A 27,279-nucleotide genomic window follows, 5' to 3' on the forward strand; every position below is an offset into this window, starting at 1 on the left:
TTGTTAAAAGCAGCATTTCTCCTTTAATTCGGGTTGTCTTATATATGTGTGTGTCTCCAGTGATTTTTAAATGAGCAGGCAGATGTTGATTAAATAACCTCTTAATTTTGCTGCCTAAATTTTTATTCTTTATAATTTTTTTTGTATGTCTTGTATTTGAAATAGCATAAACCAAGTGTTCCAATACTTTTGGAGGGCACAGTATCCTAACCTTATGACGAGTGCAAAATGAGTGTGGTATTATTACTGTTTTGTTTAAAAATGTTTAATTTTCACTGTTGCTGCACTTTGAAATCATAGTCATATCGTGTATCATATTGATATGAAAATATTGAGATACAATAATTTGGCCATATTGTACAGCTCTTCTGTCAACTAGCTGAAAACTTTAATTAAAAATTAAAGTTTAAAAAATGCTTAAAGTGGCAGGGGTTTAAGAGGGTTCTGGGAGGTGGAGCCCCCCCAGAAGCTGAAAGGCAAAAAAGAGAAATGCTTAAAAAGGCGGTGAGTCTGGGGGGGGCACCTCCAGAAGCCGAAAGGTTTTAGGTCATGCTAATGCTCCCCGGAAGCATTACTCAAAAAAAGTCTGAAGGACCTCAGTGACATGGTGAGCTGCTGAAGAGCTTTGCTCGTTCATGTCTTGTTCAGTTGTGATTAATATCACAACTGAACTTCAATAATAATAAAATGCTCTCGTAATATATTAGTTCTAATTAATCCATACAGTTTTGAGTAGTGGATGGGCAACAACTTGTGGGTTGTTTCCCTTCAATGGGTTTAGCTACTGAATCAACTAAGATTGTGCTTATTTTTTTCCAAATCATGAATAAGGATCTAAATCTGAAGAGTTTTAGTATGAATAAGCATAATCCAAGATACTTCTTTGATAGTCTCAGATTGTTGGCATTTATATTTTTGTCAAGTCTACATGGAGAGCAAAGTGGTGGTGTTTGTGTGTCTTCAGGGTCACGCTGTGGAGTGTGTCAGCGGCAGAGACCGATCAGCTGCAGCAGGAGCAGGAACAGGGTGACGATGTCCAAGTAGAGGTTGAGGGCCGCAAACACGTACTCCTCAGGAGACACAGAGTACTTCCTGTGTTTCCCGCCTAGGATGAGCTGGGTATCAAACACCAGGTACTGCAGAGCGGAGGACAAACAAACACCAGAACCTTCAGCAGTGTAGAGCAGCGAGCGTGCATCCGCACCTAGAAATAAAAGTGCACGTCCTGAGGCCGAAAATAACGTGATGTGCAGCTAGCACGGTGGGTCACAACACGGTGCCGTTAATGCCGGAAGCACCTACAGAGGTGACAGAGAAAATGAAGCCCGCTGCTGTTTAAGTGGTGTATATTTGAAATTAAAGGGCAGAAGGACATCAGACGCTCTGCACACTAAACGCTGTGACAGACACTGGAGACGGCAGATCAAACCTGCACAGGATCACTTGACATTAAAACATATTTCCTGATGAGTCCTTTCATCACAGAAGGTCACTTTTAATGTTTTCACCCTGTCCCCGATGCAGAAAGTGATGCCTTCAGGAAGGTCTGAGTGCACTTACAAGGGAGAACACCAGCGTTCCCAGGCAGGCGTACACAATGTGGAGGAACTGTGGACACAATCAGGAACACCAAATCACAGCGTGTACTTGAAGGGGTCATATTAGACACATTTGCAATAAACCAACATGGTGTGTCTGAACACACGTATTAAAATTTGCAGCTAAAAATACTCCACATAAACACTGAAGTGATGCATCCTAAAAAAATACAGCCTGTGTCCATGGCTACAAGAGGCCGGGGTTACTTGCAAGACTTGAGCACCCCAAAGTTTGGGGGCGACAAATGTTTATACACCTTTTTTTAATCTGTAATTGTAAATATCATATACGAGGTCTATTAGAAAAGTATCCGACCTTATTACTCAACAAAAATATAAACGCAACACTTTTGGTTTTGCTCCCATTTTGTATGAGATGAACTCAAAGATCTAAAACTTTTTCCACATACACAATATCACCATTTCCCTCAAATATTGTTCACAAACCAGTCTAAATCTGTGATAGTGAGCACTTCTCCTTTGCTGAGATAATCCATCCCACCTCACAGGTGTGCCATATCAAGATGCTGATTAGACACCATGATTAGTGCACAGGTGTGCCTTAGACTGCCCACAATAAAGTTGAGTTGAGTATATTTTTTCAAAAACCATATGGATTTGAATCACGTGTGATTACATCAGACATGCTTGAACCCTCGTGGGCATGCAAGAGTTTTTTCACGCCTGTCGGTTACGTCATTCGCCTGTGGGCAGTCTTTGAGTGAGGAGTGGCCCACCCTCTTGTCGTTTTTTGTCATTGTTTAGGAATGGCTCAGAGACTGCTGCTTTGTTTGATCAAAATTTTTTCAAAAACTGTAAGGCACAACTGAGTGGACACCATTCAATAAATTCAGGTGGTTTTTGGTAAAAACTTTAACGGCTGATGAGAGATTTTGGTGTCTAAGTGTCGCTTTAAGGACGGCCCACGGTGCCTGACGGCGATCTGCACTCTGAGGCAGCGTCGTCTTGCAGTTTCAAGCTGAAAACTTCCACATTTCAGGCTCTGTTCACCCAGGTCATCATCAGAGAACAGAGAAGTTTCAGAAGAGGTCGGCATGAGGAGTTTATGCGGACATTCCACTGTTACAGGAGATTTTGTAATGAAAGAACGTGCGGGCAGATTCGCATGTCGGGCCGGACCCGACCGCGGGGGGTCGCGACAGGAAAAACACCTCCATTGGAAACCTTAACGGACAAGTTGGAACATGCCCAGCTGTTAAACAATTTCTCAGATACTCACTTGTTGAAAGCCATCAAAAGCCGCCTGAATTTTACAAATGGTTTTCAACACGGAGGTGTTTTTCCTGTCGCGGCGCAGACGGATTTGCGTCGTCGTCACGGAACCGACTCGGCGAATTTGCCCGCACGTTCTTTCATTACAAAATCTCCTTTAACAGTGGAATGTCTGCATAAACGCCTCATGCTGACTTCTTCTGAAACTTCTCTGTTCTCTGACGACGTCCTGGGTGAATAGAGCCTGAAATTAGGAAGTTTTCAGCTCGAAACAGCCAGACGAACACCACCTCCAACCGCGCCGCGCCGATCCGCTTTGTGAGCTGTCCTTAAAGCGAAAGAAACTCCACAACCTCTCATCAGCCGTTAAACTTTTCACCGAAAACCAGCAGAGTTTCTCGAATAGTGTCCACTCGGATATCCTTCAGAGGTCCTGAAAAAATTTTGATAAAGCAACGCGCGCCGTCTCCAGCAGTGTCTCAGACAAAGGATTTCAGCCGAGAGGGCTGAACCAGTGCTCACTCAAAGCCTGCCCACAGGTGGATGATGTCACCGACACGCGTGAAAAAACTCACGCATGCGCACGAGGGTTCAAGCATGTCTGGTGTAATCGCACGTGATTCAAATCCATATAGGTTTTTTTTTTTTATAAAACTGCCGGTTAGTTTTCTAATAAACCTCGTACTATGAGCCAAACGGTATGTTTGTGTGTGTGTGTCCCTCTTCTGTCAAAACGGCACCTCAGAAGTGAGCCAAACTTATACTGAGCACACATATAAGGTATTGAGTACTTTAGTAGTAGTAGTAGTAGTAGTAGTAGTCGTAGCAGTAGTACGAGTTGAGGGGAGTGACACTTTTGTGCTGAAAAACTGAGTCAAAATTGTCACACATATACTTTGACATACAGGGAGTGACATTAGGTATTGACTATTTTCGTAGTAGTAGTAGTCGTAGCAGTAGTACAAATTGAAGGGAGAGCCACTTTTGTGCTGCAAACTTGAGCCACAATTGTCACACTTATACTTTGACATACAGGGAGTGACATAAGCTATTGAGTACTTCAGTAGTCGTAGCAGTAGTACGAGTTGAGGGGAGTGACACTTTTGTGCTGAAAAATCGAGTCACAATCGTCACACATATACTTTGACATATAGGGAGTGACATTAGGTATTGACTATTTTCGTAGTAGTAGTAGTAGTAGTCGTAGCAGTAGTACGAGTTGAAGGGAGAGCCACTTTTGTGCTGCAAACGTGAGCCACAATTGTCACACTTATACTTTGACATACAGGGAGTGACATAAGCTATTGAGTACTTCAATAGTCGTAGCAGTAGTACGAGTTGAGGGGAGTGACACTTTTGTGCTGAAAAATCGAGTCAAAATCGTCACACATATACTTTGGCATACAGGGAGTGACATTAGGTATTGACTATTTTAGTAGTAGTAGTAGTAGTAGTAGTCGTAGCAGTAGTACGAGTTGAGGGGAGAGCCACTTTTGTCCTGCAAACTTGAGCCACAATTGTCACACTTATACTTTGACATACAGGGAGTGACATAAGCTATGGAGTACTTCAGTAGTAGTAGCAGTAGTATGAGTTGAGGGGAGTGACACTTTTGTGCTGCAAAATTCAGTCAAAATAGTCACACATATACTTTGGCATACAGGGAGTGACATTAGCTATTGACTATTTTAGTAGTAGTAGTGGTAGTAGTAGTAGCTGAGGGGAGAGCCACTTTTGTGCTGTAAACCTGAGCCACAATTGTCACACGTATACTTTGACATACAAGGAGAGACATAAGCTATTGAGTACTTTAGTAGTAGTAGTAGTAGTAGTAGTAGTAGTAGTTGAGGGGAGAGACACTTTTGTGCTGCAAAACTGAGACAAAATTGTCACACATATACTTTGACATACAGGGAGTGACGTAATGCTAGCTAATGACACTAGCTAATGCAAACATTAGCTAGTGTCTAACCTTTGATCGTAAATAGCTAAAGCTAATGTTTGCATAATTTAGTGTTTGCTAGCTAACGTTAGGACCGCCACCCCACCAACTGTCATTGTATAATTTACTGTCTGTCTGCTCCTCTCCCACAGACTGTGTGTGGGTGTGTCACACATGGGGTTCATATATGAACCTCTGTGACATATGTAACACAAGCCTAAAATAAGGTGTTTCAGGCCCATATTCTGTTTACAGCAGAAAAATATTTAACATGCACAATCAAAGAATTGTGTTCAACATGACCCCCCCCCCCCCCCCCCAAATATGTAAGTATTAAAATATTTTACACAATAGGACCCCTTTAATACTGATTTGCATTACTTAAACATCTCATTTTCACTGTTCTAAATTTCATCCATCCACCCACTGAAAAGCTGTGGCACAAATTTTTATTTAAATGTTGTTATAAGCTGGTAATTCTGAGTAATGATTCAGATACTTGATCCGGTAATTTAAAAACCAAAGCATACAGTAGTGTTCAGAATAATAGTAGTTAATCCAGGTTTTGAGTATATTTCTTATTGTTACATGGGAAACAAGGTACCAGTAGATTCTCACAAATCCAACAAGCCCAGGCATTCATGATATGCACACTCTTAAGGCTATGAAATTGGGCTATTAGTAAAAAAAAAGTAGAAAAGTTTTGACGTTTTGACGTCTTGACGAAGTTTGGATGTGCATGCATTTGTGGACGTATGCACTTCATGATTGCCCTCTAGCTGCAACTGTGTGTTGCTGGATTTAGTATATTTCATGAGATTAAGTGTTGGGCCGAGTTGCATGTTTCTAGAGAAAATGACAGAGACTTGTGGAGCAATGCTCCAGTACACAGTGTCTTCTTTGCTTTCTGTTCAGGTCATTGCTGGGACGCCCTGACAATAAGAGCTGCTCCCTTCAAAACATTTTCTTTGCAAACAGCAGCTCTGTCATTTACCTGCGACCGCAGGATAGTGCAGAGCAAGCCGAAGGACAAGAAGGACCAGGCGAGCACCCACATGCACCCGTTAGCGGCGGTGAAGTCCCACTGGTGTCAGAGAGAAGAGAGAGGGAATGTGATGAGCCTGTCAAACAGTACATTTCTCATTTACACTCGTCTTTGCTGTAAAAACGAGGACACCTCATGTCCTCTGCATTGCAGCTGTGCTGTGAGCTGCTGCAGATTACTAAATGATGAAGACGTACCGCATTTCAGCGCATGTCTACAAGGAACAAGACAATAATGATGCTGCATAATTAATCTGCACGGTGCAACCCACGCTCTTTGCAGAGGAGAGGCGGTGACCTTTTACCCTCACATCCCTGTCTGGGGAAACAAAAAAATTACAGATTGTGTGTCGTTAAAAATGAGCTGAATGTGTAACCAGTCTGACATTTCAACAGTATTTCCCAGGTAAACCCAGCGCATGTGCCGGCTGTATCAGCAAACATCTGCTGCCTTGTTTGAAACGTTAGTGAAGAGAAATGTCTGCATCACATAAAATAAAAAGCATTGGAAGCAGTAAATGCATAATCTGTTAAAGTATATTTAAACTTTTTTTAGGATAAATTTTCATGGAACAAAATGGACAGACAAAAATTCAAATTTTTGAAATGTGAATTCCAGTTCTCTCAATTAACAATGGGATGAGTCAAAATAATAAGATGCAAAGCTCACACTGAACCACAATTTTCAGATTAAACTGTTGGTGTGGAGTGTTTTATAAAGACTCCAGCCACAAGTTAATGCTATATGCAGATTATGTTCTTCTGTTCATATCAGGTTCCTTTATGTCATTGTCATAACATTTGTCATATTCTTATTTCATATGTAATAACATCAGTAAGGTCCCCCTTACTGATGTTATTACATATATCATTTCAAATATTTTCTGTCTGCAGGACCTCAGTCGTTCAGAACAATTATTTCTGTGGGTTTATGGTATTGTAAATACCTTTCTAATAATTTGAAATAGACATTCTGAGTGAAATAGTTTTACTGTTTCAAGTTACAAATATAATGTGACATAAATATTAGACTACCCAGGTGGTACACAAAATGTTATATTCCTGGCTATGTTTTTAAATTCGCAGTAAATGATGTAGTCTGGCAATGTATCACAATATGCATCATATTATGATGTATTGTGAGACATATCTTTTTGTGATGTCCTTGCCAATACAACATAGTTATATGTCAACTGAACAGCCAGGGATAGAAAACTCAAACCAACTTGGTGACACAAATCTTCTGAAGGACTCACCCCACCCCCTGTTTTTTGTTTGTTTGTTTTTAGTTAATAACAGGCATTGACACAGGAAAAAAACGCCTAAATTGCATACCACAGTAGTAGAATAATGCTAAAAGGGAAAATTACTAGCTTAATTGACCAGAACTAGCCTGAACTATAAATTTTGTTTAGAAAAGTTCACATCTTAAACTGTTGGTGTGGAGTGTTTTATAAAGACTCCAGCCACAAGTTAATGCTATATGCAGATGATGTTCTTCTGTTCATATCAGGTTCCTTTATATCATTGTCATAACATATTGTCATATTGTTATTTCATATGTAATAACATCAGTAACATCCCCTTACCGATGTTATTACATAAACTGCATACCACAGTAGTAGAATAATGCTAAAAGGGAAAATTACTGGCTTAATTGACCACAACTAGCCTGAACTATAAATTTTGTTCAGAAAAGTTCACATCTTACATAAGATCAGATAAGAACTTGCAGTATGATTGCACATAAAGAAAGCACAAAAGATCAGATCAGTGTCACATAGAGACAAATAATTACATTCTGCACACTTCAAATGGTAATGTGAACAGTGTCTGTTAACACAGTGTCAGATATATTCTATAAAATATAAAGCCACAAACCAAAGTGGTACTTCAAAAAAAAAAAAAAAAAAAAAAAAAAAAAGAATTCCATTTCCAATGATCCAAATTGTATCTGATGATTATAATGAGTGCCCTTCTATTATCAGAGCATTGTTTTTTATTTCTTGGCACTTGATGATGTCGTAGTTGCAGTTCTGTGGGATGTCAGCCAGCAGCAGCACAGGACAGATGTTCGGTTCTGCCACTTCTACCACACAAACAGCCACATCTCACTTAATCACAGGTATGTCCGGGCGCACAAACCATTCAGTGCCGACTGCTGCAGAAATCATAACCTGCAGGTTTCCTTTTGATCGCACAGCAGGTACAACTCAGTACCTGGATAATTACCGGTGACTGCAAAAGCAAGGTCACTGCAATTTATGAAACTTTGCTTTTGGCTGCTGTGCAAGTGGTGCTTCGAGTGTGACGGTACCTTTGACTGCATGGCAAACAGGCTCATGGCGAAGGACACGAGCGCCGTCGCCCCCACCGCCCACAGGACAGCCTCGGCATCAAAGTACCTGCAGACAGAAGCATTACATGAATAATGCATGCTGCAAGAACTAGAAAGACACTCACCGAAGTGCATTCCTCCACCACGGCGCAACGCGATGCTCTTAAAAGCATCTCAGCTCTGATTCGATGTTTGCAGCAACCAGGACAGACAACTGGTCCATCGCCGCCTCTGTCTAGCACAGCCAGGTGAGATGACCTTCTACACCCGCTGAGGTCTATGACACTGACACTGCCGGATCACACCCAGAGAAACGCCCCATATGGCCAAAACATCGCTTAAGTTCCCTCACAATGAAAGTGATCCTCTTCATCCTCACCTCCATAAGTAATCATTCATTTGACCCAAAGTTGTTGCAGTGGTACCCAAGGATCCCCTGAACTTTAGATACTGCTGGAATGACTGTTCATCATGTTTAACAAAAATCCACTTCCCAAAAATATGTTCAATCATGCTGCTGAGCGACTGACCCAAACGTTTCACCAATTTGCATGGAAATTGGATGTCATCTCGCAGTTCGCAACTTCTCAGATTGCACATTTTCCCCGACATCTACCACCAAATTTAACAGCCTGCAGATTAGACTGAAGCTTGGAGACAAGTTTCATGAAACGTGGTTCATGCAGATATAAAAACACGCCTTTGATGTTGACAACTGGAGCCAGTCTACCATCGACTGGGTGCATCCAATAATAGAGAAACATTATTTTGCTGTATTTGTTTCGTTTAATCGTCTGTGTTGTGTGTTTCGGCGCGAGCGGCAGCCTGGTCCCTGTTGGACATGCGTTGCATAATGTAGAGCCCATGTCCACTTCCTGTCGGTGAAAGCCTCAGTTATGGCACGATCCTATAAATATGATAATTTGACTGAAATATTGATGGTGAAGTTTCAAGTCGTGCCTTTCCCATCAGCACAACAAGCTGCCAAAATGGGAAAAAGTCTCACAGATGGAAACGCTAACTCGTGTTTAAACAGGCGCCGCCAGAGAGAGAGAGGAAAGAGAGACAAAAAAAGCAGCTTTTCAACCATTTGTGATGATTTATCTTCTGATGAAACCTGGAAAATATGTTTCCAAATGCTTTCTAATTTGTTAATCCGTCAGCGATAATGTCTTATTATGTTTGAAGGCTTCATTACTGTCACCGAACAAACTATCAGATATGGATCGGACTGGGTTATTAATGTGGAAATCAGTCAGCGACAGGTGGGGATTCATGACGGGAAACAAACACTCACACGGTCACAGATCCAAGCATCAGGCCTTCCGCAATCGTCTGGGAGAAACAAACAGAAAGTAAATACATGAGAAAATAAAATCCAGTGCAAGCAGGTGTGATGTGGGTTTAATTTGATGCCTGGATACTCACAAACAAGCTCAAGGCAATGAAATTGAGGGGGACTTGACGACGGAGGCTGTCACAGCACGACAAGGCCACGATGAGCACCAGCACCACCACCCTATTTCACACGCAATATAGAGTCTATCGTAAATAAATGGCAAATAAACAGGCGATAAAGAGGGGAAAAAAGTGCAGAGTTCAATATGGGAATCTGCTGAGCGCATTATTTATGCAGAGCCACTCTGACAGCTTCTGGGATCTGGATTCATGGGGAGATTCAGATTTACGTCTTGCAGGTTTCAACATTTTCATTTAGGTCGGGAGATTTGCAGCCGGGGCCAAAGCAGACACACGAAAATGTGATGGCTTACATCATGGCGGTGGAGAACCAATAGGTTGTCCTCGTCCACTGCTTCAGCGTGTTCCTGAAATTAGATTTTTTTTTTAAAAAGAGGGGGGGGGGGGGGGGTGTTTAACAGAGGTGCCATTTGTTTGACACAAGCAGCAGAATGATTTTATTAAATATTAATGGACAGCATTGTGCACGAGGGAGCAGAAGACAATTTACTATGAAATGAAATTACTGCAGTGGTGTTTGACCGCATCCATTATATACGACGTATAAAGCTTTTAAACTACTGCGAGACAAAAAATATTATGTGGCACTCGTGTCTCACCTCACGTGTTTTATGAGCTGATCGGTGCCGCTTGTGTTTGATTCGCATTAACGTTCTTACGGCAACTGCAACGTATGTTCGCCCCATCCATCCACCCACCCGCCCAGCCCCCCCTTTAAATTAGGAGGAGAAATTTAGTTGCTGAAAAAATGTAAAATAGAAAAGTCAACGATATATCTCGACACACAAAAATTCATTAAAATATCTCACATTGCACACAACACTTTACATGACAGTAATAATCCAACTATTGAGTTTATACTACAGTGCATCAAGAAAGTATTCACAGTGCTGCACTTTTCCCACATTTTTTATGTTCCAGCCTTATTCCAAAATGGGTGAAAATCATTTTTCCCCTTAACATTCCACACACAATACCCCATACATTTTTTGAGATTTTTGCAAATTCATTTTTTAAAAAACCCTACGAAATCACAGATACATACGTATTCACAGCCTTTGCCATGAAGCTCAAAATTGGGCTCCGGTGCTTCCTGTGTCCACTGATTATCCTTGAGATGTTTCTACAGCATAATTGGAGTCTACCTAGGGTAAATTAATTTGATTGGACATGATCTGGAAAGACACAGTTGTCTACATACGAGGTCTGTTAGAAAAGTATCCGACCTTTTTATTTTTTTCAAAAACCTGATGGATTTGAATCACGTGTACTTGCATGAGCCAAACTTGAACCTTCGTGCGCATGTGTGAGTTTTTTCACGCCTGTCGATTGCGTCATTTGCTTGTAAGCAGCCTTTGTGTGAGGATGGGTGGAGTCTCTCGTCGTTTTTTCTTTGCAAGGAAATGGCGGAACGACTGGAGCAGCGCGACTGCATCAAATTTTGCCACGAACTGGGCGACAGCCAGGTGGAAACCATTCGGATTATTCAGATGGCTTTCGGTGACGATCCTCTGGGCATTACACAGATTAAGGAGCGGTACAACGGTTTAAAGACGTCCGCACAACGGTGGAGAGTGAGCCACGCTCCGATCGGCATCAACACGCTGAAACGACCGGATCATTTCCAAAGTGAACGCTGTGATGATATGGGACCGTCGTGTGACTATCCGAGAAATTGCGGAAGAGGTGGACATCAGCACTTTTTTGCCACATTCCACTGTGACAGAAGATTTTGCCATGAAAAGAGCGGCGGCGAAATTCATCGGCACGAAGCTGATGGCGCAGCAAAAGCGCCTCAGTGATGAAGCCTCACAGGACATGTTGTGACATGCCCACCTCGTCAACCATTCGGAAGATTCAGACGGCTTTCAGTGGCTTTTCAGTCGTGTGACTATCCGAGAAATTGTGGACAAGCTGGACATGTCAGGGCATGTCCTGTGAGGCTTCATCACGGAGGTGCTTTTGCTGCGCCATCAGCTTCATGCAGATGAATTTCGCCGCTACTCTTTTCATGGCAAAATCTTCTGTCACAGTGGAATGTGTCGAAAAAGTGCTGATGTCCACCTCTTCCGCAATTTCTCGGATAATCACACGACGGTCCCACATCACCACAGCGTTCACTTTGGAAATGATCCTGTTGATGCCGACTGGAGTATGGCTCACTCTCCACCATTGTGCGGACATCTTTAAACCGGTTGTACCGCTCCTTAATCTGTGTGATGCCAGAGGATCGTCACCGAAAGCCATCTGAATAATCCGAATGGTTTCCACCTGGCTGTCGCCCTGTTTGTGGCAAAATTTGATGCAGTCGCGCTGCTCCAGTCGTTCCGCCATTTCTTTGCAAAGAAAAAACGACGCGAGACTCCACCCGTCCTCACACAAAGGCTGCTTACAAGCAAATGATGCAACTGACAGGCGTGAAAAAAATCACACATGCGCACGAAGGTTCAAGGTTGGCTCATGCAAGCACACATGATTCAAATCCATCAGGTTTTTGAAAAAAATAAAAAGGTCGGATACTTTTCTAACAGACCTCGTATAAGGTCCCACAGTTGACAGTCAGAGCACAAACCAAGCATGAAGTCCCTGTCTGTAGACCTTGAGACAGGATTGTGTCGTGGCACAAATCTGTGGAAGGGCACAGAAACATTTTTGCTGCTTTGAAGGTCCCAATGAGCACAGTGGCCTCCACCACCTGTAAATGAAAGAAGTTCAGATCCACCAAGACTCTTCCTAGAGCTGGCCAACCGTCTAAACTGAGCGATCTTGGAGAAGGACCTTAGTCAGGTAGGTAACCAAGAACCCAATGGTTACTCTGTCAGAGCTCCAGCATTCCTCTGTGGAGAGAGGAGAATCTTCCAGAAGGACAATCGTCTCTGCAGCAATCCACCAATCAGGCCTGTATGGTAGAAAGGCCAGACAGAAGCCACGCCTCAGTAAAAGGCATATGACAGCCCACATGGAGTGTGCCAAAAGGCACCTGAAGGACTCTCGGACCATGAGAAACAAAATTCTATGATGAGACAAAAATTGAGCTCTTTGGTGTGAATTCCAGGTGTCATGTTTGAAGGAAACCAGACACCATCCCTACAGTGAAGTATGGTGGTGGCAGCATCATGCTGTGGGGATGTTTTTCTGCAGAAGGAACTGAGAGAGTAGTCAGGATTGAGGGAAAGTTGAATGCCACAATGTACAAAGAAATCCTGGATGAAAACCTGCTCCAGAGCGCTCTTGACCTTAGACTGGGGTGATGGTTCATCTTTCAGCAGGACAATGACCCACGCAGCCAAGATATCAAAGGAGTGGCTTCAGGACAACTCTGTGAATGTCTTCGAGTGGCCCAGCCAGAGACCAGACCTGAATCTGATTGAACATCTCTGGAGAGATCTGAAAATGGCTGTGCACCAACGTTCCCCATCCAGCCTGTTGGAGCTTTAGAGGTGCTACAAAGAGGAATGGGCAAAGGTGCCCAAAGATAGGTGCACCAAGCTTGTGGCATCATATTCAAGAAGACTTGAGGCTGTAATTGCTGCCAAAGGTGCATCAAAGTACTGAGCAAAGGGTGTGAATACTTATGTACATGTGAATTCTTAGCATTTTATTGTTACTAAATTTGTAAAAATTAAAAAAAAAACATTTCATATTATCATTATGGGGTGGTGTGTGTAGAATTTTAAGGGAAAATTGATTTATTCCATTTTGGAATAAGTGAAGCGCTGTGAATACTTTCCAGATGCACTGAACACCAGCGTGTTCTGAGTCTTCCCCAGGGCCTCCTCTCAGTTGGACATGCCTGGAAGACCTCCCTATGGAGATGACAAAGGGGAATCCTCACTAGATGCGCTAAGCATCTGAGCTGGCTCCTTCCCATGTAAAGAAGCAGTGGCTCTACTTCAAGTCCCTCAGGGATATTTGAGGTTCTCATCCCGTCCTGGAGTGTAACCCCTAGTATGTACCTGGTGGAGGAATCTCAGTTCTATTGCTTGTATCCATAAGCTTATTCTTTCAGTCATTATCCAAAGTTCATGATCATACGTGAGGACAGGGGTGTAAAGCAAGAGCCTCGCCTTCAGGCTCAGCATCATCTTCACTACTATGGTCCAATACAACATCTGAGAAATATCACACACAGCCCCAATCTGTTGAACGATCTCATGCTCCAATTTACTCCTACCCGTGAACAAGACCTGAGATACTTTAACTGGGGCACTAATTCTCCACTGACCCTTATGACATCTAGTAGCCGAAAAATCATTCAGAGAACTTTTAACATAGCACTACTAACCATTCCGCAAAAGCCAACTCCAATTCTAATCCTAAACACTCAACTCTATCCAAACCCAAACTCCAAACCCTAACGCTAAACCTGATCCTAATTGTGACCGTAAATCCAACTCTAGCCTTAAGCCCAACCCTTACCAAAAACCCTATCTCTAAACCCGACTCCAACCCCAAATGAAACCCTAAACTAAAACCTAGCCCCAACTTTAACCCTCCAATTCTCAGCCCAGTCCTTTCCAGAAACTCAGCTCTGACCCCAAATGTAATGCTAACCTTAAACGCAACTCCAATCCAAACCACAGACCTAATGCTAAACCTAATCGTGTCATATTAAAGGGGAACTGTGGGATTTTCAGCCTAGCCACTGTTTTTACATTTCTGAGCTCAACATTTCACTAGAGACAAAAATGATAATGGATCCAGTATGGATCCAGTTTTGAGTGAGAATGCCAAGAATGTCAAGTGCTAAACAGCTTTACAATGGAATCCTATGGGGCAAACTAAAAACCACTTCTTGTTGCTAACAAATATGCAAAGATGCAATTAGAAGTGTCTGACAGCATGGAGAGGAGCCTCACAGAGGTACACGTCTGCCTGTCAGTTAATGTAAAGAAATGTTTTTAAAATGACTTATTACAGAAGGAGTGACTTACCTTAGCCTTTTTCTGGTTTGACAAAGAAGTTGATTGCCATTGAGGATCTCATTCCTATTGTTTACCAACGAAGCAGAAGAATGATCCTCTAATGACAACTTTGTTCAGTTGTGACACGAAGAGGTTCACTTTAATGTTTTTTTAGCTTGTCCCAAAGGCTAAGGCTGTCCCAAATCAAAGTGATTTGATTTGATTTGATTTGAATACGCTTCATAATAAAAAATTTTATTTCTCTTTTACAAGGAATTTTCTTGTACAACATTCACTCACCAGTAAACAAAGGCACAAATGATCCCAACGGTTACCAAAAGCTGAATCATCAGTGTTAAGTAGACTTTTCTTATGAAACCTGTTCAGAGGGGCAGATGCACAGAAACAGAAAAAACAGCGAAAATAGATAAAAAAAAAAAAAAAATCATTTCTGTTGTTATGTGGGTGCTGAAGTAAAAGAAAACAGATGCAGTCGGGCTGTTTGTGTTGCAGGACGTTTCAAAAACCTTTTTTTATATTAAAGAGCTTTCCTCCTTTTATGAAAAATGTTTTGTATTGTGTAGGAGGTGAAGCGCTGAGGCAGAGAGCAGCAGTGATCACAGAACAATTTTTCAATTTCTAATCAATTTCAAACAAACAAGAGAGTAATTCTGAGCTTGTTTTTATATTCAGATGTAACCGTGTAGGCAAAAAGACATTTCCTGCTTCTTCTCCTGACCTCGTCGTACTGCAGCGTCGCTGAAGCAGTTGTTGTCGTCGTCTGAGCCTTGGGAGTAGTCAGGTGGACCTTCGCCGTGTGCTGCCGTGTAGTACTGTGGGTAAGCTGTGGTATCGTAGGAGCCGGGAGGCGACACCACCGTTATGTTCCCCTTCCCCACCTGGTTCATCACAAGCATCACACCACATGAGGCTTCAACAACACTCCATTTGTTGGTGAAGACAGCGTACTGGTGAAACATTTGAGCTACAGTTCTGGAGCGGCCCAGGTCTGCATGTGAAATCTGGTGTGAACCAGCATTTGGTGGCAATGTGGCAACAACGTCTGATCTGATTTTAGGTTGCTGCAAAATAACATGTAGAACTAGAAGGACACTCATACATCCGCTAAGACCCAACAGTCCCCTGTGTTTTTGTCTGTTACGTCTGTTACTTTTGTTACGTCTTTATCTTTTATTTGTTGCCCAAGGGTGAAAGGTCCTGACTGCCGACCTTTGACCTTCACTCCTGGCCTTTGATCCTCACTTCTAACCTTTGATCTTGACTGATCATCTTCAACCACACTGCTGACCTTTGATTCCGATTGTCAACATTTATTCCTATTGCTGTCCTTTGATCCTGCCTCCTGTACTTTGATACTGCTGACATTTGGTTCTAATGGCTGACCTTTGATCATATTGCTTACCTTTGATTCTAATTGCTGACCTTTGATCCTATTGCTTTCTTTTGATACAGACTACTGACCATTGATTCTAATTGCTGACCTTTGATCTTGTTGCTTCCCTTTGATCCAAACTACTGACCTTTGATTCTGATTGCAGACCTTTCACTGGTGACATTTGTTTGAGTGCATATCTGTGATCCTGACAACACCCATCTTTGATCCTGCCCTTATGTCCTGTTTGGTGAACTTTGATGTTTGATCCTGATTACTCATTAAGAAATGCTGATTTTTGACCTCTGAACCTCTCCACAAAGGTTGTGTTTTGCTTTTATCCTATAATCAGAATGAATGGCATAAGGATCAAGGGATGGATCCTGACCGTTTATGTGATTGCTGACTTTTGATCACTCATTAGATCAGCAATCAGGATGATTACTCCAGCTCTGATGCTTTGATCAGCAAAGCTCAAAGGCAAGCTCTGCCCATTGATCACCTGTTCTTTGACACAAGGTCTATGTTTTTACCAAATTTCATTGAAATCCGTTCATCTGGTTGCGATAACTTCCTTTGGCTGCCAATAAAAACAAGCCCCACCCACCAAAAGCCAGAGCCAAACAAACAAGCATGTAACGCATGGAAATATAGACTGGAATGGACGTGCACGCCTCAATCTATTAGCGTCGCTCAGGACATGAAGGCGCCATTACTAAGGGTGGAGATGTGCAGATCATCAATAATAAACTGACTGCTTTTTTTCGCACTAGCATCGCCATTGCTTAACGGATTTTAATAAATGTAGGCTTGTTTTAAAGCCATTTGAAAGCTCTTTCCAATGAACCTATGCATGTGTGGGTGAAAAAAAACTTTTATGTAAAATGCAGAAAATTGGGGAAATTATGACAAACTGTGCTGCTTTTCTCTTTCTATTGTTGCTATTTGTTAACAGATTTTAATAAAAGTAGGCTTGTTTTAAAGCCCTTTAATTGCTCTTTCTAATTGAACTCATAAATGTCTGGGTAGAAAAAAATGTTTTATGTAAAGTGTGGAAATTTGGGGAAAAATATGCCATTCTGTTCATTTACTGTGATGTTTTTTTCCTGTCATCATAATTCTCAATGGATTTTTATAAATGAAGCCTTGTAAGTTGTATTTCAAGCTGATTAAAAGCTCTAATGAACCCATACATGCCTGGATAAACAATCCTTATGTATTAAAATATAAATCTGAAGTATGCCTTGTGCTCATTTACCTTGCTGCGTTTTCCACTGTAATATTATTGCGAGTCTTTTAATGACAACAACAAATATATGATTTTTACTAACATTTTATTACAAGTAGATATAAAGCCATTCAGAATTTCTGACTTTTGACCCTCAGTCAGAGTAAAAAGTACCACCCCTATCCCCTCCAACCACACTGTTAAAATTTAAATGCCGTCTTGACCACCATGTACGTATCATATTAAACAACACTGCAAGTATATAGACATAAATATATTTAAACATTTTTGTTTCTGTATTTGTCTGCATGTGAACACAGCCTAATGAAAAAAAGTTATGGCGTTGATTTATAGTCTCAGTATATCGATATTAAATTGTGACATAACGACTTTAAAATAGACATTTATTTTACATAATTGCATTAAGGCTCTTGTACAGTTCATTTTAGTATTCGAGAATTTGTTTTTGTAGTTGGTGCAGTTGATGGTGAAGCACTGGCTGCCTTTTTTCCTCTCATTTCGTTTCTGTTTAACTGGCTCAAGGTGCTCTCTCCACCCTTAGTAATGGCCGCCGTGCGGCACGCCGCTAGTCACGTGACGTCCATTCCAGTCTATATTTCCATGATGTAATGTCCTCGGCAGAGGGGAAACAGTGACGGAGTCTCGCATTCACACTGATACAAATGTCTGTCTGCAAAACTCAACAATTTCTCACTCAAATGACATTAAATTTTAAACAAAATACTGTGTCCTGCTGATCAGCTGGATCTGGATCCAGACTTAAATTTTTTTTAAAGGAGCCTGGTGTGTCGCATTAACTGTGAAGTTCCACAGTTTAATGACGAAAGTCTCAAATCTTTGTTTCTGTTTTATCACAACTAATGACAATACAGCCGCTAATGAAGATTAGTTTAGAGCTGAATGTGAAATGAGGACAAACACCGTGATGGAACGTTAGACAGGTGTGTGTGTGTGGGGGTGGATGCTTACTTTATAGCTCATCCCAGTATAAGGAGTCTGAACGTAGTCTTGCTGGTTGTAGGGCGGAGGATGAGGTCCGAAACCTCCAGGACTGCTGTCATTATTCTGCTCCATTCTAGCAAAGACCAGCAGATCAGAGGCAAAAGAAACTAAACATTAAATAACCACCCAGTCAGAAAACAGCGACCACACGTCTCACTTTTCAATTCATCATAGACGATCAATGCTTGGAGAGGTTTTCTTTGATCGATTGATCATGAACCTGCAAGCTTTTATTACAAAACATCTGACTGCACCAAGGTTTTAGCCGCACCAGAACTTTGATACCCTTTTCATCGGTAGGTGAATAAAAACTAAAATCTAAAATACGCAAACATCTATTTCATGAAAGATACATTCATTCATTTTCTATACCCACTAATTCCAGTGAATGGTCACAGGGAGTGACTGGATCCTATCCCAGTGGTCAGTGGGTGAGAGGCGGGGTACACACTGGACAAGCCGCCAGTCTACTGCAGGGCAAACGATTTCATTTAATTTAGAGTCAATTTAGAGTCACCAGTTCACCTAACCTGCATGTTTTTGGAGGTGTTAGGAAGCCAGAGCACCTGGAGGGAATGCACGCACACAAACACAGGGAGAACATGCCACACAGAAAAGACCAGGCCGGACTCAAACCCAGGACCTTTTCACCATGAGCCAACAGTGCTAACCACTAATCCACAACTAAGCTAAGATATTTGAAACGTAGCAGCTTTTCATTAATTTTTTTAAGTTCTACACATTTCTGTAAATGGCTCCGTGATTACAAATATATGGGAAATTACAAGAGATAGTCGGACATATTTTACCTACGCAATTATCACCTTAAACCTTTTTTTTAATATTCTCATGTGGCGACCAAATGGCTTGTGATTAATTGATGTCAGAGGAAATTTGGCTGTCACACAGATTAGATAGTCAACTAAAGCCTTATTTCTACTTTTGAATTAATCACCAAAGTAAAGTTACATCATACTTACTTAAAATGACAATTTGAAATGATGTTGAAGTGAATTAATAAGCAAAGGACAGAAAGATCCCGCTGAAGTAGCCATGTACACAACACCACAGTCTCATACAATCCAGGTCCAAATGATTGGCACCCTTGATTTTCATGTACACAACTCAGAATATCTTCGGGAAAAAAAATGTAAAAGAACAAATTTTGTACAATATTATATAAATTACCCAAAAATATTGAACAACAAAAATGCTTTCAAAATGTGAAAGAAAAAATAGAAACATAAAATGTGTTGCTGGAGACGATTATTAGTATCACTTTGATGTACAAAGTCACACCTGGAACTATATGATGCCTTTACTGTGCAAACAAGGTCTGAGTGTGTTGAGTTTCTTCTTCACGATGTTCATGAAAGGTGTCTGAGTGCATTTACAAAGGCAACGACACAATCACCAAGGATACTCAAAACCCGCCTTCAACAGTGTGTAACACTGTCAAGATGTTTCACACTCATAAAACCATTAAGATGCTTCCAGAATGTGCTGCTAGGAAATAAATTTAGTGAGAAAAATAAGTGAAGGCTGCAGATTATTGAAAAAAAACAAAATCATCTAAAGAGTTTTAGCCTGACAGCAAGAAACCTGGAGTGGTGGTTTCTGTACCACAACACCACACAAGTTGGGCTCCACGGATGATGAGGACCATTATTTATCAAAAACGGCCCAAAAAACGTCATATTCTTGCAAACACTTTCATATATACGTGACGGTCCCTCTGGTATAATGTGCTAAAACTACATTATACTACAGACCAATAAAACTACAGCAGATTTATTTGGGAATGCAGTGCATCGGTTTATTCATAGGCGAGAAAATGAAGCCCGTAAAAGAAAAGAACACCCTACCTACAGTAAAACATGGTGGCGGTTTGATCGTGCTGTGTGGCTGCCTCTGGAGGCTTCACTGTATCAAAGGAATGATGAAATGAGAAGATTACTGAGGCATTTTAGAGCAAAGTGTTGGATATCCTATATCAGAGCATGATGTCTGAGGTGAAGGTCTTGGGTCTTTTAGTAGGACAATGGCATAAAGCACAGTCCAAACACATAAAAGAATGGTTACAAAGGAAAGAAAAAGGCTGGTTTATACTCGCCAGCAGTGAGTAAGCAAGTCCTATACAGACCATGAGGCCCGTTGGTGCCAGTGTCACAAACTGAACAGTCCCCTCTAAAAATTGGTCCACCCTGCCTTCACTGTGCCTTCAGTGCGCATGCATCTGAGACTGACTCTCTCAGTCTGACTCTCTACACCCAAAGTGATCAAAGGGAATAATGTGATTATTAACCATCAGATGACAAATTAAAACCTCTTAAATCATTCAAAACTTGAAAGAAATGAGGCGATAATCTGTGAAATGCTACTGACGCTCTGAAAAGGGGCATGTGCAGTGAAGGCAGGGTGGGCCAATTTTGAAGGGGGACAGTTCGGTTGGCAACACTGGTCCTTATCCCTGGAGTCTGTGACATGGAGCAGATGAGAGTCTATGACTCTTCCTGGATGGGACACTTGTCTGATGCAGGTTACTTCCCTAGCCAAGGCTAGTACCCATTTACAGGTGGGTGGACTCGGACAATGAAGGTGAAGTGTCTTGTCCAAGAAACACCAAAAGGTAGCATGCCCAGGAATCAAATTCAAGTCTAAATATTAGTAGTCCTGTCCCCAAGAACTCCTCTGGTTCGATTTCACCCATACTCAGTTCCTTTCTGTGTGGAGTTTGCATGTTCACCCTGTGTCTCCATGGGTATCCTCCAGGCATGCCATTTTCCTTCTTGGTCTTCTTCTTTTGGATGCTCAAGTCAGGAGCGCCAAAGCAGATCAGTCATTTCCATCTCAGCCTTTCCCCTGTAACTTCCTCTGTCACACCAACCACCTGCATGTCCTCCCTCAGCACTATATCTATAAACCTCCTATTTGGCCACCCTCTTCTCCTCCTGCCTGGTGGTTCCATCCTCAGCATCCTTCTCCCTATATACCCTGGGTCCCTCCTCTGCACATGTCCAAACCATCTCAATCTCGCCTCTCTGACTTTGTCTCCAAAATGTGAGCTATCCCTCTGATATGTTCACTCCTAATCCTGTCCATCCTTATTACTCCCAAACAGAACAGAAACATCTTCAGCTCTACCACCTCCAGTTCTGCCTCCTGTCTTTTTGTTAGTGTCACCGTCTCTAAGCTGTACAACATAGCTGGTCTCTTGTAAACTTTCCCCTTCACTCTTGCAGATATTCTTCGATCACAAATCACTCCTGCCACCTTTCTCCACCCACTCCACCCTGCCTGCACTGCACTTTCTTCTTCCCTTCTCTACCATACTGTCCATTTCTTTGTTCAGTTGACCCCAAGTATTTAAACTCATCTACTTTCACCATTTCTACTCCTTGTAACTGCACTTTTCCACTAGGCTCTCTCTCATTCACACACATGTACTCAGTCTTGCTCCTACTGACTTTCATTCCCCTGCTCTTCAGAGCATATCTCTACATTTCCAGGCTAGACTCAACCTGCACTCTACTCTCACTACAGATCACAATGTCATCTGCAAACATCATTGTCCATGGAGACTCCTGTCCGATCTCATCCGTCAACCTGTCCATCACCATTGTGAACAAAAAGAACTCAGAGCTGATCCTTTGTGTAATCCCACCTCCACCTTGAAAGAATCTGTATTTCTACTGTGCATCTCACCGCTGTTACACTATCCTTGTGCATGTCCTTACTACCCTCTCATACTTCTCTGCCACTCCAGACTTCCTCATACAATACCACAACTCTTCTCTTGGCAACCTGTTTCTGGCTTTCTCTAAAGCCAGGAACACATGTAACTCCCACTGCCCTTCTCTATGCTTCTCCATCAGTACTTTCAGAACAAACATTGCATCTGTAGTACTCTTTCTCTGCATGAAAACATATTGCTAATAAATGACTCACAGGTGTGCAGGAGAAAAACGGAAGGAGAAAATAACAGGTGCACATGAAATAATAGAAACACTGAAAGGAGAATAACAAAACAGACAAATAATCGAAGATCAAAACATAAAACGGTGAGTTGACCCAAGACTGATAAACAATCCGAAATGCAGACTAAAACAAAATCCACACTGACAATAAAAGACAACCACAGATGAGAACACCTTGAAAATGAACCTCACAAAACAGACCTGACAGATGATGAGGACAAAACGCACTGACAAAAAGCAAAGACAAATACTAACGGGGCAAGCCCACAACACCTATCACCACTCTTTCATGCTTGGGCACACTCTCCACCACCTCACCTAACTCACTCCAGAAATCTTCTTTCTCCTTTGTCTCACAACCTGCTGTCAAAGCAACTTTCATAGATTTAATTCATTATTTTAATACTATTTAAAAGGAAATGCATATATTTAATTTAAAATATTTAAGAATAAATAAGTCATCATTTCAAGTAATTCATGTAATATAGTTCATTTATTTTCGTTAAAAATACGTCAAGAAGAAGGGGAGCTTATGTTTTGTTCTGGAATGTAAACACGTTCAGGGGATACAGTTAATTGGTGCACATAGGAGCCATATGAGGTTAAGAGGTGTTTTCTGCTGAGAGAAGCTGTGTGAGTCGCCTTTATCCTTTCGAGTAAATGCGGCCAATGAGGTAAATTTTTGTTGGTTTCTGTGGTACTGCTTTATTCATCTGCTTATGTGAATTTCTATTTTATTTTGTGTAACCCTCCGTATTTTTGTGAGCTAATTTATGTTTTATATTTTCTGTCTTAGTTCTGACGGCATTATTGGGGCATGTGAAGGCATGTTGGCCAAAATAAATGTCTGTTAAAACCCAAGAACGATGAACCCATGAACAAGCCTTAATTAAAGTCGAAAAGGAGTAAGTCCCCCTCTTCAGTTTCCAACTTCACACTCATCACCCTGTCAGACACTCGCTTAACCTCCAGCACACTCAACATAATCTTCCTTTAAAATGACCCCAACACCATTTCTCTTGCCATCCACACCATGATACACCAACTTGAACCTCCTGCTCGTACTTCCCGTCCACTTGGTCTTTTGCACACACACCATGTCCATCTTTCTCTTCTCCATCATGTCAGCCAGCTCTCTCCCTTTACCAGTTATACTGCCAAGATTCAAAGTTCATACTCTCACTTCCACCCTTCTAGTAATCCTCTTCTCCCGCTGTCTCTAGACATGCTCTCCTCCTATTCTTCTTCTTCCCCTAGCAGTAGTGCAATTTCCGCCGGCACCATGTTGGGCAATGGCACCAGTGGCAGCTTTTGTTAACCCGGGCCTCAACCAATCCGGTATGGAAATTTAATTTGTACTTTGCATAATTATTTTGGCTTGTTTTGCATTAGATGCCCCTCCTGACACAACCCTCCTCATGTATCTGGGCTTGGGACTGGCACTGTACTGGCACAATGTACTGCCTGCACACCCCTTGTGGCTGAGTTAGGTATGCCGCTTTCCTTCCACCATTAAAAACATGCACATTGGGGTCTGCTCCTTTCTCTGCACTTGACTAAGGTAGTGTCTCTCCATCTGGAGTTGGTCTCCAGGTGCCAGACCATGGCTGTCCACTGCTCCTATTGGTTGGACTGTGTCTACCTATAATTAGGATGGATTAAATGCGGCCAACAACGTTTATTTACAATAACAATAAAGGCTTAATTCTCCATCCCACTGAGTTACCTGCTGTACACCATGTCCTGTCCTAAATCTCATTACCACCCTTTGGAAAGAAATCTTAATTCATTTCTGAAGATATTTTGAATCATGTATTTTTGACCAAGACTGTGGAAACAATGGACAGTCTATTTGTGGAGAAATCAATAATCAAGCTATGAGTCATAAACTGTCTAAAACTCTAGGCAGAAAAAAGCCTCTACAACACAAAAACCGAATCACTTTTGTTCCTTTCTTCAGCTTCCTGAGCTGAAGATGTCAAACCAAAAGCTAAATATGGCGACAACACATTGTAGAAAACCTTTTGAAATATTGAAATGGCAGGAAGTGAACTTTGTTTCAGCTCAGATGGCACAAAAGGCTGGAACATCACCTGTGATGAAGATAAATGAAGCACTTCAAAGGAACTCCACGTGTTTTTCAAGTCTTCAAAATGTGATCAATTGCTGTTTGAGCTGGGTCTGTTCACATCAATCATGTAATTACAGCTCTAATCCATGACAAAGTGTCTTACCTCTGCTGTGACGGCCGGGAATCTGCTCTTCCTGGAGCGTCAGTTCCCCTTCAGGGCAAAGTCTACCTGCTATCAGTCGGTTCCCACAGAGACGGGACTTTAGCTCCAGGGAGGAAGGAAGCATTCAACATGATGTTCTGTGAAATAGTAAGTTCATAAAATGTCATTAGGTTGCTTCTCTGTCTGAGCTATTCACAGTCTTTACAGTTTCTTTTATCAACTCCAATCGGCAGGCTCTTGGAATATCTTGGAGTATCTTATGCATTTTGGAAAAGATCTACAATATTTAATGTTTTAATTTCTCATAATAATGCTTCTTTTGCCTGATGCATGTTGTAAGAATGTAACATTTAAATCTGTATATATTAAAACAAGAGTTGGGCAACAATTAAAAATTTTAATCATAATTAATCACATGATTTCCATGATTAATCACAATTAATTGCATTAAAAACACAAAAAACAGCATTTTGGTTATGCAGTTGCAGTTAAATAAAAATAAGTTATGGTTATCCAGTGATGTCCAGTAGATCCCAGTGAGAGCAACAGCGGGTGCACGTTGTAAAGTTGTGGCTTGTGCAGTCCTTTCCTTTATGGTGCATCGTGAGGGAATCACATATGTGCCATCATTTGTTGCGATTCTCAGAATGTCTCTCAGCCCGACGTCTTCCACGGCCTACAGTCTGTAGCAATCCATTTTGCTGTCGCATTTCAATCAATCAATCAATCAACTTTTTTCTTATATAGCGCCAAATCACAACAAACAGTTGCCCCAAGGCGCTCCATATTGCAAGGCAAGGCCATACAATAACCATGAAAAACCCCAACGGTCAAAACGACCCCCTATGAGCAAGCACTTGGCCACAGTGGGAAGGAAAAACTCCCTTTTAACAGGAAGAAACCTCCAGCAGAACCAGGCTCAGGGAGGGGCAGTCTTCTGCTGAGACTGGTTGGGGCTGAGGGAAAGAACCAGGAAAAAGACATGCCGAGAAGGGGGGCAGAGATCGATCACTAATGATTAAATGCAGAGTGATGCATACGGAGCAAAAAAGAAAGAAACAGTGCATCATGGGAACCCCCCCCACAGTCTACGTCTAAAGCAACATAACCAAGGGATGGTCCAGGGTCACCCGATCCAGCCCTAACTATAAGCCTTAGCGAAAAGGAAAGTTTTAAGCCTAATCTTAAAAGTAGAGAGGGTATCTGTCTCCCTGATCTGAATTGGGAGCTGGTTCCACAGGAGAGGAGCCTGAAAGCTGAAGGCTCTGCCTCCCATTCTACTCTTACAAACCCTAGGAACTACAAGTAAGCCCGCAGTCTGAGAGCGAAGCGCTCTAATGGGGTAATATGGTACTACGAGGTCCCTAAGATAAGATGGGACCTGATTATTCAAACCTTATAAGTAAGAAGAAGAATTTTAAATTCTATTCTAGAATTAACAGGAAGCCAATGAAGAGAGGCCAACACGGGTGAGATATGCTCTCTCCTGCTAGTCCCCGTCAGTACTCTAGCTGCAGCATTCTGAACCAACTGAAGGCTTTTAGGGAACTTTTAGGACAACCTGATAATAATGAATTACAATAGTCCAGCCTAGAGGAAATAAATGCATGAATTAGTTTTTCAGCATCACTCTGAGACAAGACCTTTCTGATTTTAGAGATATTGCGTAAATGAAAAAAGGCAGTCCTACATATTAGTTAATATGCGCTTTGAATGACATATCCTGATCAAAAATAACTCCAAGATTTCTCACAGTATTACCAGAGATCAGGGAAATGCCATCCAGAGTAACGATCTGGTTAGACACCATGCTTCTAAGATTTGTGGGGCCAAGTACAATAACTTCAGTTTTATCTGAGTTTAAAAGCAGGAAATTAGAGGTCATCCATGTCTTTATGTCTGTAAGACAATCCTGCAGTTTAGCTAATTGGTGTGTATCCTCTGGCTTCATGGATAGATAAAGCTGGGTATCATCTGCGTAACAATGAAAATTTAAGCAATACCGTCTAATAATACTGCCCAAGGGAAGCATGTATAAAGTGAATAAAATTGGTCCTAGCACAGAACCTTGTGGAACTCCATAATTAACTTTAGTCTGTGAAGAAGATTCCCCATTTACATGAACAAACTGTAATCTATTAGACAAATATGATTCAAACCACCGCAGCGCAGTGCCTTTGCATTTGCAAGCTTCTCTTGCCTATGTTTATTTATAGTTCTCCCACACGCTGCATCTAACATAGTCTGCCGAAGCCTTGCGCCACAGTGTGTTTCGTTGAATGATTTGCTGGTATCAGCTGTGTGTGTTGTATTTAGGTGATATTTACGACTCGAAATAAGAAAATGCAGCTTTGCAGTGGCTGCAAATAACTTCAGTTCTGTTGACTATGTTGGCTGGAAGCATTTTAAAATCAAAAGGGCCATATAAAAGTTCCGTGCCCTTCTCCATGTTCGCGGCAGCAGTCAGCGGCAGACTTGCAAAACAAAAGCCTGTAAGCAACAGATTCTTACAATAAAAACACACAAAAACCACAACTGCTTTAACGTGCAATTAAAAAAAAAATAGTTGGCATTAATTAATTAATGTGTTAACACAATAATAACATGTTAACTTGCCCAGCCCTAATTATAACTTTTGAATTCAGGAGATGCTGCATGACAATCAATTTCAATCAATTCAATCAATTTTATTTATATAGCGCCAAATCACAACAAACAGTTGCCCTAAGGCGCTTTATATTGTAAGGCAAGGCCATACAATAATTACATAAAAACCCCAATGGTCAAAACGACCCCCTGTGAGCAAGCACTTGGCGACAGTGGGAAGGAAAAACTCCCTTTTAACAGGAAGAAACCTCCAGCAGAACCAGGCTCAGGGAGGGGCAG

The 27,279-nt window shown here is 41.6% G+C and overlaps 1 protein-coding gene across 2 annotated transcripts; it reads right to left on the reverse strand.

The window, feature by feature from the left end:
* Positions 1-843: 843 nt before the first annotated feature.
* Positions 844-24,485, reverse strand: zgc:110410 (uncharacterized protein LOC553618 homolog). 2 transcript variants are annotated; one of them, XM_034175289.1, is made up of 11 exons: positions 24,394-24,485; positions 18,150-18,255; positions 15,278-15,437; positions 14,839-14,917; positions 9,928-9,981; positions 9,584-9,674; positions 9,453-9,490; positions 8,135-8,222; positions 5,768-5,857; positions 1,561-1,608; positions 844-1,136 (listed from the first exon to the last, which is right to left on the reverse strand). In XM_034175289.1, the coding sequence occupies exons 2-11, from the start codon at positions 18,252-18,254 to the stop codon at positions 984-986; spliced, it is 906 nt and encodes a 301-aa protein (XP_034031180.1). In that variant the 5' UTR covers position 18,255; positions 24,394-24,485; the 3' UTR covers positions 844-983. The 2 variants fall into 2 exon arrangements, with proteins under 2 accessions (XP_034031180.1, XP_034031181.1); XM_034175290.1 differs by lacking the exon at positions 5,768-5,857.
* Positions 24,486-27,279: the final 2,794 nt, after the last annotated feature.

The sequence above is a fragment of the Thalassophryne amazonica genome, chromosome 7 (assembly GCF_902500255.1).
Source record: "Thalassophryne amazonica chromosome 7, fThaAma1.1, whole genome shotgun sequence".
NCBI classification, from domain to species: Eukaryota; Metazoa; Chordata; class Actinopteri; order Batrachoidiformes; family Batrachoididae; genus Thalassophryne; species Thalassophryne amazonica.

Coding starts and splice junctions, on each gene's coding strand:
- zgc:110410 (XM_034175289.1), bottom strand. CDS start 18,254: ATGGAGCAGAATAATGACAGCAGTCCTGGAGGTTTCGGACCTCATCCT. Junction 9,982..14,838: donor ATTTGTGCCTTTGTTTACTG/GTGAGTGAATGT, acceptor ATCTAATTTCAG/GAACACGCTGAAGCAGTGGA. Junction 1,609..5,767: donor GCACTATCCTGCGGTCGCAG/GTAAATGACAGA, acceptor TTGTGTCCACAG/TTCCTCCACATTGTGTACGC.